Raw genomic sequence first — 13,527 nt, forward strand, 5'->3', positions numbered from 1 at the left:
AATATAAAAATCTCAAATCCCAAAATCTCAAGTCCAGGTCACCCAGCAACATAGTTGTTGTTATCCTAGAAGACAAAATACAAACTCTTCAAACCTCACTTATGTGACTTGAAATAGTTGTTGTTGATATTTAAGTTTTCCTTTCCCCACTTAAAGTTCCCTTCATGGAAAAAGAAAGTGTGAAAATTTTCAGATAATAAAAGGAAGAGGAAATTTTTTAGGCTCACTTAATCATCATCCTGCAGACACTTCCCTTATTCCCTCTACATGAGAAACTAATAAGTGGAAACAAGAAAATTAAAACCCAATTTCCAAGTACACTGTCAGTGCCGTCCCATCTCTCTGCAAAGTCCAAAGCCCAACACCTTGGTCTATGTCAGCAACCAACAACCATGGCCTACTCTTCCATAAGGTACTGGATTGGAAGAGAAAGCTGAACCTCATCCTCTTGTTGGGAAATTGGGGAGATAAGAAGAACTTGATATTTGGGGTTCCTTCTGGGTGAGTGTACTCACAGATAGTGTTGATCCAATGATCAATCAGCAGAGAAAATACCTTTGATTTCCATGGAGCCATCTCGTTTCTTTTGAACAGTAGCGAAGGTTTCTCTCTGCACGGTGTCCATTTGCCTTATATGATCCTCAATAGCTGTGATTATTTTGCTGGGGACAAACTTCAAGGTACTGATGTCACCAAACACCTATAGAATGGTGATAAGATGAGCAAATGTTTCAATAAAATGTAAAAAGGTGGTATCTTTTTCTTCAATTATTCCCTAGAGGAAGGGAAACTGTTGTTTAGACAACGTTGCTTGGACTCTGTTGTCCTAACCAGAAGCTTATGATTTAGGTTTCCTAGTCCAGTCCATTTCTAGGTTTGCTACATCTTATAATGACCCTACAAAGAATACAGAGTAAACTTGAAGCAAGGAAAATACATATAGAGAGTGAACTTTCTAATCTTCTGACACTAGAACTATATACGTCAAAAACAAGTCTTGAGGCCTAGAGGATTAGCTCAATGGTTAAGAACACTTAACCTTGCAGAGAACCCAGATTCAGTTCCCAGCACCCACATATGATGTGACTACCAATCCAAGGGATCTGATGACTTCTACTGGCATCCATGGGTACTGCATGCACATGGTGAACACACATGCATGCACGCAGAAGATTAACCAAGATTAAGCTCCCATTTTAGCCTTTTCTAAACATGAGTCTTATGGTATATGTCTGTAGTCAAGTACTCAAGACCAGGATAATGGGAGCTGGAGGAGAACCTTGGCTACACAGTGAGAACATGCATCAGAGAAACTAAATCAGAAATAATTTTAAAAATCAACATTGACTTGGTGAAATGTAGAGAAGACAAAAATCTGTCTAGGGAACAGAATTTAATGCTCATGTTGGAAGGAAGTTCCATGCCTGGAGAAGCTCACACAGACACAGGCTGACTGATACTGCAGCAGAATTTCTATTAATGCAATGTGGGTTTATTCCTGGATTATCATAATAACCTATGTCACTAACTTCATTTACACCTTATACTTTGAATGTGTCTTGTACATTCAAGAATTATGCCAAAGGTTTGTATTTCCCCACAACAGCAAGGCATGGAGTCACTTCTACAGATAAAATTGGCAAATTAATTAACTTCCCTGGATAGCAAAGAGGGCACCCACTTATCAGACAAGCTCTTCTTTGGTAGCAGGAACCATTTTCTTTCTTGGGAGTAACTTCTTCCATCCTCTTATAAGCTCATAAATCATGCAGCTAGCCAGTCATAATGCTGCTTTCCAGGGTAGGCAAATGGGGGGGGGTGGTGTTGATGAAGTACTAGGAAGAGAAAACTGACTTCCAAGAAAGTGAGTGTTAGGAAGGAAAAAGGATGGGATGACCTACCACATGTAGAAAACCTTTTCAGATAGAATAAGTTAAAAAAAAAAAAGAAGGGATTTGACTTCAGCATCTAAATTCAGACATCCTATCAAACAGCCACAGAAGCTCCACTTTTATTGAGTTAATAAATACTCCCCATGTTTTAGGACATATAGATTGGATACTTGGTCCATTCCATAATTTTCCTATTCCAAATAATCTCTTTTGCCCTGCTCACTCAGAGTCTAAGTTTCCTATAGCCACCTGAAAGTCACCTGATGTTAAACTCTTTGCTTTCACTTTCTAACTGTACTCTTATCCTGCGGTATAAAAAACAACTCTCACTTCAAAGAAAATAAAGGATAGTTAACTTTAAGTTAAATGTGCACATGTACGGGGTGTATGCATGTATGTGGGCACATATGTGTGGAAACTAGAGTTGATATCAATCAGATGTCTTCTCTGGTCTCTTTTCTTATATATTGAAGTAGGGTCTCTCACTTAAGCCTGGAGTTTGCTAAGTTGGCTAATCTAGCTCGTCAGTTGGCTCCAGGAAGCCCCTGTATTTGTATCCCAAATGCTTGGACTACAGGCAGATTGCCATTTATGTAGGTGTTGAGGATTCAAACTCTGGTCTTTGTTCTTGTGCAGCAACTCCTTTATCCACAACGCTACCCTCCCCAGTGAAGACAGATTATTTTTAAATAAAATATGAGTCAGAATTGTGAGTAACACAGACATGGACCAAAAATCATGTCCTAACAAGAAAACAGTTTTGTGAAGTTTCTATAGGAGAGAGAGAGAGAGAGAGAGAGAGAGAGAGAGAGAGAGAGAGAGACAGGCAGAGACAGAGAGAGAAAAAATGAGGAATAAAATCTTTTTCCAAACACATTTGTGGGAAGGTCAGATAGGCAGGCTACACCAAACCAGAAACTCTGTGCTTTAGGTCTCAGATGCTATCTAATGACAGCCATAGCTTTGGGCTTGGTGGAAGCTAAAGGGCTCTCTCCTAAGTGAATAAATTTCAAAGTCGTTCCTTATAGTTGAAAGGATACTAGGCCAGACACAGAGAAGACCTTGAGTGCTGACTTTAAGAGGACTAAAGGTAGCCAAGAGAATTTGGTTCTCGATCTGCAACATTTCAATTATCCACAATCCTGGCTTTTGATGCAGTCTACCAGCCTTGTAGAATTTTTAGCAGAAGTGTGGAGCATAGTTTTCTAGGAACTTTGGTTATCAGTCTCTTGCATTTACTGTCTTTTACATGTTTTCTTGTCTTTGCAAATGATATTTCAACGCTGAATTGTGCTGGGGAACATTGTAGATATCACAGTAGTTGTGGATATTGCTTCTCTTTTTGTTTTCATTCCATCTGGACCGTCTAAAAGTATAAACCACAATTATACTTCTGGAGCTTTCATCACATGTCTCAAAATATTTCTAAGTAAGCCATCTGCTAATTCTGCTAGGAACTTCTTTTCATTCATTTCAAACAATGAAGTGAATGGAAGTCAGTCATCACCAGACTTATGAGTTCCTAAATGACAGGGTGACTTCTTCCTAAGTCTCCTGGCATTTGCAATCACTATTTGCTATTGAGATTTAGAGTTAAAACAATAATATCAACCATTGATTTATATTCTAGGAAAGAAACAGTTGAGATGGCTCCTTAAAAAGTCTATATGATTTCCTAGAGAGACACAGATGCTTTGTTTAGGAAGACATGGTGGTAGGGATATCGTTTGCTGAGGTTTAAGAACCCTAGCTCCTATCAGGACAATTCCTCCTTAGGGTCATGGACCAACAACTGTAGACTTCTGAGTTGCTCACATCCTCCTAATTGGCTCCCACAGTTACAAACACTCTGATTGCCCTTGTTACAGTTGCCAAAACGTATCAGATATATTTATTTAAAGTGCTAGAGATGTGCATGTGAAATGCATCTAATTAATGCACATAATTTTAGCTGCCAGGTTTAGGGAAGAGAGAATAAAAATGTAACTACCTAAGGAAGCACTTTGTCATCATTGCAGAACTAACTCAGTCTGACAAGGCTTTGCTTCCATTAGCTGCAATGTGATCACAGAGAGATCTTGGGCTATTTTTCATTTGTATCAATCTCTATGGTTATTTATTTCAAATGATTGTCCTGGCCAAAAAAAAATAGCTACAAATGCTGTAGTTGTATACATTCTTTTCTGAATTCCATAGACAAATAGGAAGAAAGATCTCTAGAAAACAAACATATTAAAGATATTACTTTCAAAAAATAGGAGGAAAAAAAGCTGTATCAAATCAGGTATCATCTTTCAAAGGCAAAGGAGGTTGGGTGGTGGACCGTTATACCATGATGCTTTGCGTTTCAAACAGTGCAATCTGATTAAGTTACAGAAAGTATAGTTTCTGCAGTTGTGAAAGAAAAAAAAAAAGACCAAAGTGCTGGGTGGCCATTTCCTTCACTGCAATTGTGGTTATTTGTGTGCTCATATTTCTGGTGGTTAGGCATACATATAGGTGGATACACATCACACAATACACATTTATGCAATTTATTTTTATATTCTTTGATCCAGTAAATCTATTTCCAGGATTTACCTTTCATAAGTAATATGGGTTGCTAGTGATAATAACAGAGACTTGATCCCTAAACTCTACTCATCCATAAAGGTAACAACCACAAAATAATTGTACAATTTGTCAGAACCAACTTTTTAAGAGGAAACCCCATTCCAACCTACGATGTGACAGAGACTAAGGCCTCAGTGACCCTGACTTGGGATCTCCAATCTAGAGTTAATATTTATGATTGGGAACTAATCAAATCTTATCAGAGATACCTCCTTATCACCATCAGACAGTGTCTGGGGAAGAGACAGGGCCCTTGGGGACATGCAAAATTGTTGCTCAATGGGGACATCATGACAGTCCACTCTACACAAGCTTCCTTCTGCTATGTGCTCAAAGCAGGACTGTTCGTCCTCGGTAGAAAGAATTGTCTGTGTGTCTTAAGGCACTGCTGACTAGTGCAGACCCGTGGAGAGAGTTAGTTAACTGCTTGCTAGTAGTAGGAGATGTATCCCCAAGTTTGAAATGGAAAAACAAAGTTGACGTTCCTTATCACAGAGTACTTACGATGAACTACATTCAACTGCCAAAATAAATGATAATTGTAAAGCTTCAAAGGCCATTATACTCATAGGCTCAACGGAAGACTCGAGAGTAAAAAAGGTATCCTGAACACAAATTTCAAGTTCCTTGTTCCACTGAATATAGGACTTGTGCTTTTACAAACCCAGTTCACTGTGTGTAGGAAGACAACAGTGTCTGAAGGCCCAGGTAAAGCAATGATGGTTCTGAAAGATGGAGTTCAGCAGCTATGTGCAGCGCAGTAGTTCATAGAGAGGGCAAGGAACCTATTTAAATTAGGTGACATCATCGACCTCAGAAACGGAACTGGAAATATTGTGGCACTCTCTAAGTTACAGGTGGAACCAGCATCATTTTAGAAAAAGGTTCGCATTCAGGCAGAGTAAATCACTCGTGTGACATTTCCTCACGTGACTAAGCAAAGGGTCTACTCCTGCTGCTCATTCTGGGGTTAGCCGTGGTTGCCAACAGCAGCGGTGGTTCTGCCAACCAGCACAGCTGCGGAAACTAGAAGCCAAGGTACGCAGTCCTTTCATTTGTGCAAAAGTACACTCTCCTTGGTTGGAAACTATTCAGGGTTCTTCAGATTAAATATCTGAATATTGCTGCTGAACGAGCGGCTGTCGCTTTAAATCTGAAGGCGAGTTTGTTTACTGGCTCTATTTAAATCCTTTAGAAAATGACACAAAATGGCAATAAAATCACGGTAAGTATTCTACAGGGGAATATAAATGCCCCTTGGTTACACTGTACGTACCTTTCTACATAATTCTAGTTTATTTTCCTCGTGATTATGTTAAATATGTAAAAAGCCTTTTCTCATAAAGGTAAAACTGCTGGATGTTCCCGCGTTGTAATTCAGCATTAGTGTCAAGATTGCTTCAGAAAACCAGCCGCTGTTGCTATTTCCTCCCTTTTAAGTGTCGCTCGGCATACCGTCTGTGATTTTGCACATAAAATAAACTTATATGATTTTATATCAGTGTTTGGGAACCATAAGTAATACTAAATATAATTCAGAGGGTATGTTCATAAAACTAACTGAAGCAAAGGAGCTGTGATTTTATTTTTTAAAGACAGCTTTTTACGTTTTATATTGTCATTAAATAGTTATTTCAGACAATTATGGAAGAATCTGTTGGTGAAGATCAAGATACTAATATTTATTAATCCTTAAAGAGAAATGATATGTGTGTAGCTGGCTCTAAGTCTAATATCAACACAATTGTAAAATGCACCTAAATCTTGAATACCATCTCTGCATGCAAATATAAGAAGATATAATTATATTTGTGATGACTGTCTTTTTGCCCTTCTTCATGACTGAATTTTTTGATGCTTTAAGAAATTAGTATCAGGCAACCTTGTCAAGTGAAGTAAGATAAAACCACAGATTCTGAAAACACTCATTTTAAACAGTGACTTTGTTACTTATGCATTTCAAATTTACTTACAATATTAAGTCACAAAGATTTCTCTAGTGCTATAATAAATTACAATTAGTAAATTAAGAGAAGTGCACACTATTTTTCTTGTCGTTAGCCTGAATATCTTTTCTGAGACGCAGCTCAAGGTAGGAAAATACATAGAATTTTTAAAAAGTGTGCTTTAATCAACTTAAAACATTTAATATTTTCAAATTATGTACAACAGATTTAACTCTCCATTTGTACAATGTTCATATTAGACATCTAATCACATATTTTAATTCACAAATTAATGTTAATATTTGGGCTGTTTCAAAAACAGTTTTAATTTACCTTTTAAACAATTCTTATGATCAAGAATTCAGATAAGTTTTCTCATCCAATAAAATAAGCATACATCATTTTAGCAGACATGAATATAGTGGTAGAATAATTATCTTCTATGGCTTTTGTAAGTTCTGATGATGTAGAAATGCAAAAGAATCCCATTGTGCTTATAATGTGTGCGAAATACTTTTAGAAAGTTTCACCTATTTTATTCATAAATTAAAAATATGGAGTGTACATCTTAGAGGAATTACTGATAACTGATTGCCCCAAAATATGAGAACCAACAAAGCAGAGACACTGAATACAGGATTGAACTATATTCTAGTATCTTCATAATGATATCCATGAAAAATCTGTAGGATTTTAAAGATCATTCCGACCATCACAAGTCCACATGCAGCAAATGGGAACAAAACAATTCTCAGACTTTTTTCAGGAGAGCGTAGCTATTGTAAAGACAGTCTGGCCATAGGAGTGTTTTTACATTACAAGTAGAGTAGTTCTTTTTAAAATAAATGATTGCATTCCCTAAAAGGTGTCTAGAGGGTAATCGGTTCCTTTAAAACTTGCTCAAAAATAAATCTGCATAGTATTTTTGGTGTCACCAACACACATTAAAAAAAAAAACACACATGAAAAGTTTAACAGAGCAGAAGTGAGAGCTATCTTGCCTGGTCTTGTGAAAGACTAACCATTTCACAGCAAGTTGTGCTGGCCTAATTATTGGGCAAAAATAAAAACACTCTTTTGGTAGGTATATACCGGTATCGTTTGCTCCCCAGGCACTGTTTGAGGAGAGTTAAATTCATAGCTAGCTAACTAATTAGTAAGTACATCCGCCTGAGTCTTTTCACTCAGGTCCGTCAGGACTTCTCGTGAGAAGTCTATTCTAATATTTACCTGATAACTGCGTCCTACTTTGTTTTTATAGACTATCCCTTAATGTATTGTTTATAAAGCGTTTAAGTTTTAGATAGGCCAGAATGAAAACCCATCGCAGCTTCTCGAAGTAGATAATCTGTCTTAGTGGAAGGAAGAAACAAAATACTTTCAGGACCTTAGTTTTAGAAATCAATCGAAATTGCAGTCTCTAGGTTTGAATCTGAAAGCCAGAAATACAAACTATTGGTATAGATGACATGTGTAGCAACAGCTCACACAAAACCACTACCTTCTGCTGCCAAGTTTTTCTTTTAGCGTGTATTGTGGGTAGTGTCTCATATGTAAACATGTACACAAGGGACAGGCCATGTCTTCCTAGACGGGTATTGCACACAAAAGGTCAAAGGCTTTAAATTTGAGCAATGGAAAAATGCTTTATCTTTCTACTTTTGTGCGAGTTTATTGCAAGGGAGTAATCTGCAGGGCCACCTAAAACTATGTAGAAGAGAAAACACAAAATCAGCACTTTTTTATCCTCCCCTTGCAATGTCTTTCAACAAAAGGAGAAGCTAATGAGGTAATTTTCCTGAAAATGCAAAATACTAGCATCTCATTATTATCATTCTCTCTCTCTCTCTCTCTCTCTCTCTCTCTCTCTCTCTCTCTCTCTCTCTCACACACACACACACACACACACAGAGCAAATTGATAAAGAATATAGATATGAGAAATGCCAATTGGTCTGGATTATTGTATCTGGAAGAAATTTAAATCATACATTTTAGACTGAAAAACTCCCGATGATTTGGATGAAGTTGCACTCTGCAGTTCACTGGGTTCACAGAGACTGATCTATATTACTCCAAGCTTTCTACACTCACACCTTCAGTGCAGGCTACCCCTCTGCCCTCTGCTTGGGCCCTCTCTGTTCATGGTTCTTTGCACTGTGGGTCTTGGGTTTTTTGCCGGTCAAAACACCCAAAACTGAGTAAAACCCATCTTAAAATAAAATTGACTTTGGGTTTTTCCTTTCCTCCTTCCTTCTCCTGCTGTTTTCTATCAGCAGAACGCTAATACTAATTGGTTAATCTGTTATTTAGGCAAGTATTAATATTCTCATTTTGCAGGCAAGGAATCGGGCTTCCTGCTGCGTATCCCCTGGCCCTGGGTAAGGAGCTCTTCAGATGGGAGATTCAAAGTAGGTGAGGTTGGCCTCCTGAGACCTATGCTGCTTGCCGGAAGCCTCCAGGAGGGCTGAGCTGGGCCTCCTTAGATCGCCGAGTTCCTGGCTCCCCAGTTCTCCACTCAGACCACCAGGCGACACCGCCTCTAATGACAAAAATCCATTTTCCCATTCCACCCCAACAAATGCTCCAAGGACTTTCTTAATTGCGACTGCTACCCTGGGAACAGGAAGCTTATTTGTAACTTGATGAATCTCCACCAGGCTTGCCTGGGTTTCTAGGTTTTGCGGTACTAAAAAACTTTACAGTAACTTTGTGCGAACACTATCTGAAGATCACACTACCTACAGAACAAAGAGATAAAACATTTCTCAGTATAAACCCAGTAAAATTCACGAATCCGGACCGGTTGGAAAAGATCGTTGCATGGAGGACCTGGCCACTGCCCCCAACTGGAGGACATACAAAACAAAACACACAGGCCAGCCAAAGAACTGTATCATCCATCCCATAAGCCTGTGTGAAAAACACTACACACAGGAGAATGTCCATTTCATACTCATGAATTCTGACCTCGTTTGTGCAAAAATGGTTCTTTTCAAAAAGCACACCTTACCACATAAAAAGAGACTTGAAGGTAATCATTTCTAGGTCAAAAGGCTAAGGTTTAATTGAAATATTTTTTTTAAATAGGAAAAGATTACTATCTGGCCTGTACATTTTACCAGATTTTGGGAGATTTAAAAGTCCCACCAATACTCAAATCCACCATAAAACCTTTAAGGGTAAAGTTCAAGTTGCAGGGTGGAAGCCAAATTTATCTATTTTCATTTTAAATTAAACATCATGTTCTATTCTGTAAATGAATTAGTCTCAGGCTCTGTGGACTGTTTCTTTCAGAAATATCTGGCCAGCGTGTGACCTGAGTCTACCCTCATCTGCAAGTAGGTCTATAATCTATGTAGGCTCAGGATCCCCTAAAGACTATAATGATAAGGACTCCATGACATACAAAATGTCCATCGGTAGCATAGTTTAGAATCCAGGAATTCATTCTTGACAGAATTCCTAGAGTACCAATTCAGTATCTAAAACAGAGACTCTAAGTCAAGACATGTCTCCAGAAGTTTTGGAACCACCACTTTAAAAACTCAAGACACAGACTGGAAAGATGGCTCAGTGGTTACGAGCACTGACTGACTGATCTCCCAGAGTGAACAAGGTTCAATTCCCACCATCCACATGGCAGCACACAACTGTCTATAATTCAGATTCCAGGGGACCTGACATCCATGGGGGGAAAAAACCCCAAGACACATAGTAAGCTCAAAAGACCTTTTTCTAAGCCTGAAATGTAATCTACCTGTCTACCTGTTTATTGATGTTTAAAATTTCTTTCTATCATGAAAAGACATGAATTAAGTTTCTCATTATGAATTCAGAAGAGCAGGTTCAAATCTCTTCCAATTTCAGGCTTTATAGCTCCCAAGATCAATAGCAAACTGAGTAGAGTTGGAGCTATAGGCTAGCATATTCCTAGCAAGATTTGACCTCCAGCTTGAAAGGCATAGAGGGAGTGAGGGGGAGTAAGACAGGCAGGAATGGAGAGAAAGAGGGGAGTAAGGGAAGGAATGAAAGAGAGAGGAGGGAGAAAAAATGAAGGAGGAGGAGGGAGAGAAGCAAGGAAAGGTTCTAAATAGGCTTGGCAGTACCCCATGAGGCCAGAGAGAGGTAAAGAGGTTGAGAAGGTGGTGAAAGGCGGGGCAGATGCTGCAAGCAAGTTTGCTTATTCCTCAATTTGCTCCAGGATTCTATTACCTAGAAGACCCAAACTTATCCCAGGAGTAAGTATGGAGACAATAAAGAAGAAAATCCAACACCCTTTGTAAGCATTAGAAAATTCAATACAAGGAGGACATTTCTTTTTTTTTAAATATTTATTTATTTATTATGTATACAATATTTTGTCTGTGTGTATGCCTGCAGGCCAGAAGAGAGCATCAGACCTCATTACAGATGGTTGTGAGCCACCATGTGGTTGCCGGGAATTGAACTCAGGACCTTTGGAAGAGCAGGCAATGCTCTTAACCACTGAGCCCTCTCTCCAGCCCGTGGAGGACATTTCTTTGTGGAATCAAAGTCTTGGGACTCAGAGGAAGTAAAGCCTGCATGGGTAGATCACATACACACCTAAGAGAGGCCAAGACCCACTGTATATTCTATATGACCCAAATAAACAATGTGTGTGGGTTGGGGGGGATATTGCTGGGATTTGATTTGCGCAAAAGAACTAGCAATTGCCCAGTTGCCTGTCCATCATTCCCTGCTGTAATAGGCAGATGATGGAAATAAAGAGGAAGAGGCAGGCGGCTCTAGTGCCTCCCTCCAGACCACTCAGTCCTTCCTGAAGCTTGTTCAGTCTATTTTAAGGGTAAAATTATCAATGTTCGTGAAAATGTTTATAGGTTGAATGCATTTTGTTGTACAAGATCCATAATGCTTTGCAATCCTTATTGTACCTCTTGAAAAAGAAGTAAAAGTGCTTTGCAGATGGTATCTCATTAATCTACCCCAAATCCCCATGGGCCAGGTAGCATAAGTATGCATAACCCAGTTTCCCAGATCAGGAAATAGGCAGAGAGTAGTGAGGAATGACTAAGCCAAGGTTATGGAGCAAAAGCACGAGAGAGGAAACAGAAGAACTCTGGTGGTGGCTGTACTCAGGAGACCAGGACATCTCCCTCCTGATTTTCCACCCAGGCGCCAGGAGAAATATAACATGTTAGAGCAGAAAGACTGACTACCTAAGCATCCTCACAGGTTATGCTATTTCGGAGCACGTAGCAAGTGCATAATTACAGATACATTGACAAATTTAAAAGGTAAAGTCACATCAGTTTATTCTATTAAAAAGAAAAAAGGCTTCTATAGTAAATGCCTCAGAAGTTACAAAGGATCGTACGAAAACAACAGGGACCAGCTTCTTCAAAAATCACATTGGGAGAATGGGCACCAGCTAGCGGACAGTGGGCACCAGCTCTCGGGTTCACCTACTGTCTCACTTACTGGCACACACCCACTCCCTTCTCTTTAGTCATGGTGAGGAAGGGAGGAGGGCTGGTTGCTTGGAGAGCTTTGCTGTGCTCCTCTCAGGAATGTGCCTGTGGGATTCGAATTATACTGTATACTGGCTCCTGTCTGCAAGACTGGGTCTGAACAACTCAAAATTTCTTCCAAGATGGAGTGAAAGATTTTACTTTCTTTTTCTTTTTTGTTTGATTGATTTGATTTTTTTCCAGCAGTTTCAAAAAAAAATAAACAAAACAAACAAACAAACAAACAAAAACAAGAAAAACAGTGTCGGCCAGATTCGAAGGTGGTGGGACAGACAGATTCGTCAGTTTTAGCCAGTCGCTTCTGTGGTTCTGTGGCACAGTTCAGTGACAGGCAGACTGTGTCACTACAGGCTTTTCCTTCTTAGCCTTCATTTTCGTCCTGATACCCCTTCCGGCTCCCCAATGAAGCAGCACCTAGGTGAAAGCAATGTAGCCCTAGAATTCAATCCACTGTTAAGTTTCGATCCTACGAATCTGATACAACATGAGTTTATAAATTCAAAATCAACCTTCTGAAAAACACATTTTCAGGAGACAACGTTACTTTGAGATCTTTCCCAGATGATATTTTTCAGAACATTCTTAAAGATTTAGTGATGGGGTGCGTCTCTGAATTTTTATGATCTTTCGTCAGAGAGAAATGAAGCATTAGCATCTCTCTGAGTGAACCTACTGGTGTTTGTAAGTACTACCTAACTAAAACAGTTGCCGGTAGAATTCTGAATTATTCTGTTTGTTTTTTCCTGGTCTATCTCCCCAAGTACAAACAGAAACTTTCATTTTCTTTATATCCTGTGTAGGCAAAAACTAAAATACAGTTTTAAAGCTGTTACATGCAATATTACAGAAACTGGCTACCACCTACGTTCTCAGTGATGCCAACGTGTTTGGCATCAAGTGTAAATCACACACATTTAGGCATCCATGCATATAACAACAACGAACTACAGCATACAGAACATTTACCTCCAGACTTTTCCGTTACATACATACCTCAATGATGGCGCCATCTGGGAGCCGGAGAAAATGGCGATACAACTCTTGAAACCCACTGGGATAAACAGTGTATACGGAAATGTGGGAAGTAACCCCTCCTGGACCAACTGCAGATGCCGAAATTTCATCCTGAGGGTGGGGGTCACAGCTGGAGACACTGGAGCTGGTGCCATGGCCTTTGTACGTGTAATCGTGCACTGCCACCTAGTGAGACCCAGAGAGCCCCCCAGGTTCCCCATGCCCAGAAAAAAAAAAAAAAGAAGAAGAAGAAAAAAGTAGTTAACATTTGGCGAGAGCTTAGCCAGTTTGAAATGATTTTACAATCCGACTGAAAGTGTCTGCAGTGCTTGCACTCCGCTCCGTGCTCCACGCATACCTTTATGGCATATATCTAAATAGTGAAGACAGACAAATCCCCGGTGTGTGCTCCCCAAAGTTAATTCTACACAGATGAAGCTGTAATTGGCTTCCAGATTAACCCAAAGCAGGAAGATCAAGCAGCCTGTGACAACGGCAGTGCAGATTAAAAAAACAAACATGTTTACAGATGGCTTTGCGAATGGCTGTG

At 39.4% G+C, this 13,527-nt stretch overlaps 1 protein-coding gene across 1 annotated transcript in view; it reads right to left on the minus strand.

The window, feature by feature from the left end:
* Positions 1-494: 494 nt before the first annotated feature.
* LOC125397828 (uncharacterized) overlaps positions 495-13,527 on the minus strand; it is a 294,931-nt gene continuing 281,898 nt past the window's right edge. The window contains exons 17-18 of the mRNA XM_087896704.1: positions 12,957-13,163; positions 495-700 (exon numbers count right to left, since the gene is read on the minus strand). Of these exons, the coding sequence (XP_087752830.1) occupies positions 536-700; positions 12,957-13,163 (372 nt within the window). The 3' untranslated portion in view covers positions 495-535. The remainder of the gene's footprint in view (positions 701-12,956; positions 13,164-13,527) is intronic.

The sequence above is a fragment of the Myodes glareolus genome, chromosome 14 (assembly GCF_982192425.1).
Source record: "Myodes glareolus chromosome 14, mMyoGla1.1, whole genome shotgun sequence".
Taxonomy (NCBI): Eukaryota; Metazoa; Chordata; class Mammalia; order Rodentia; family Cricetidae; genus Myodes; species Myodes glareolus.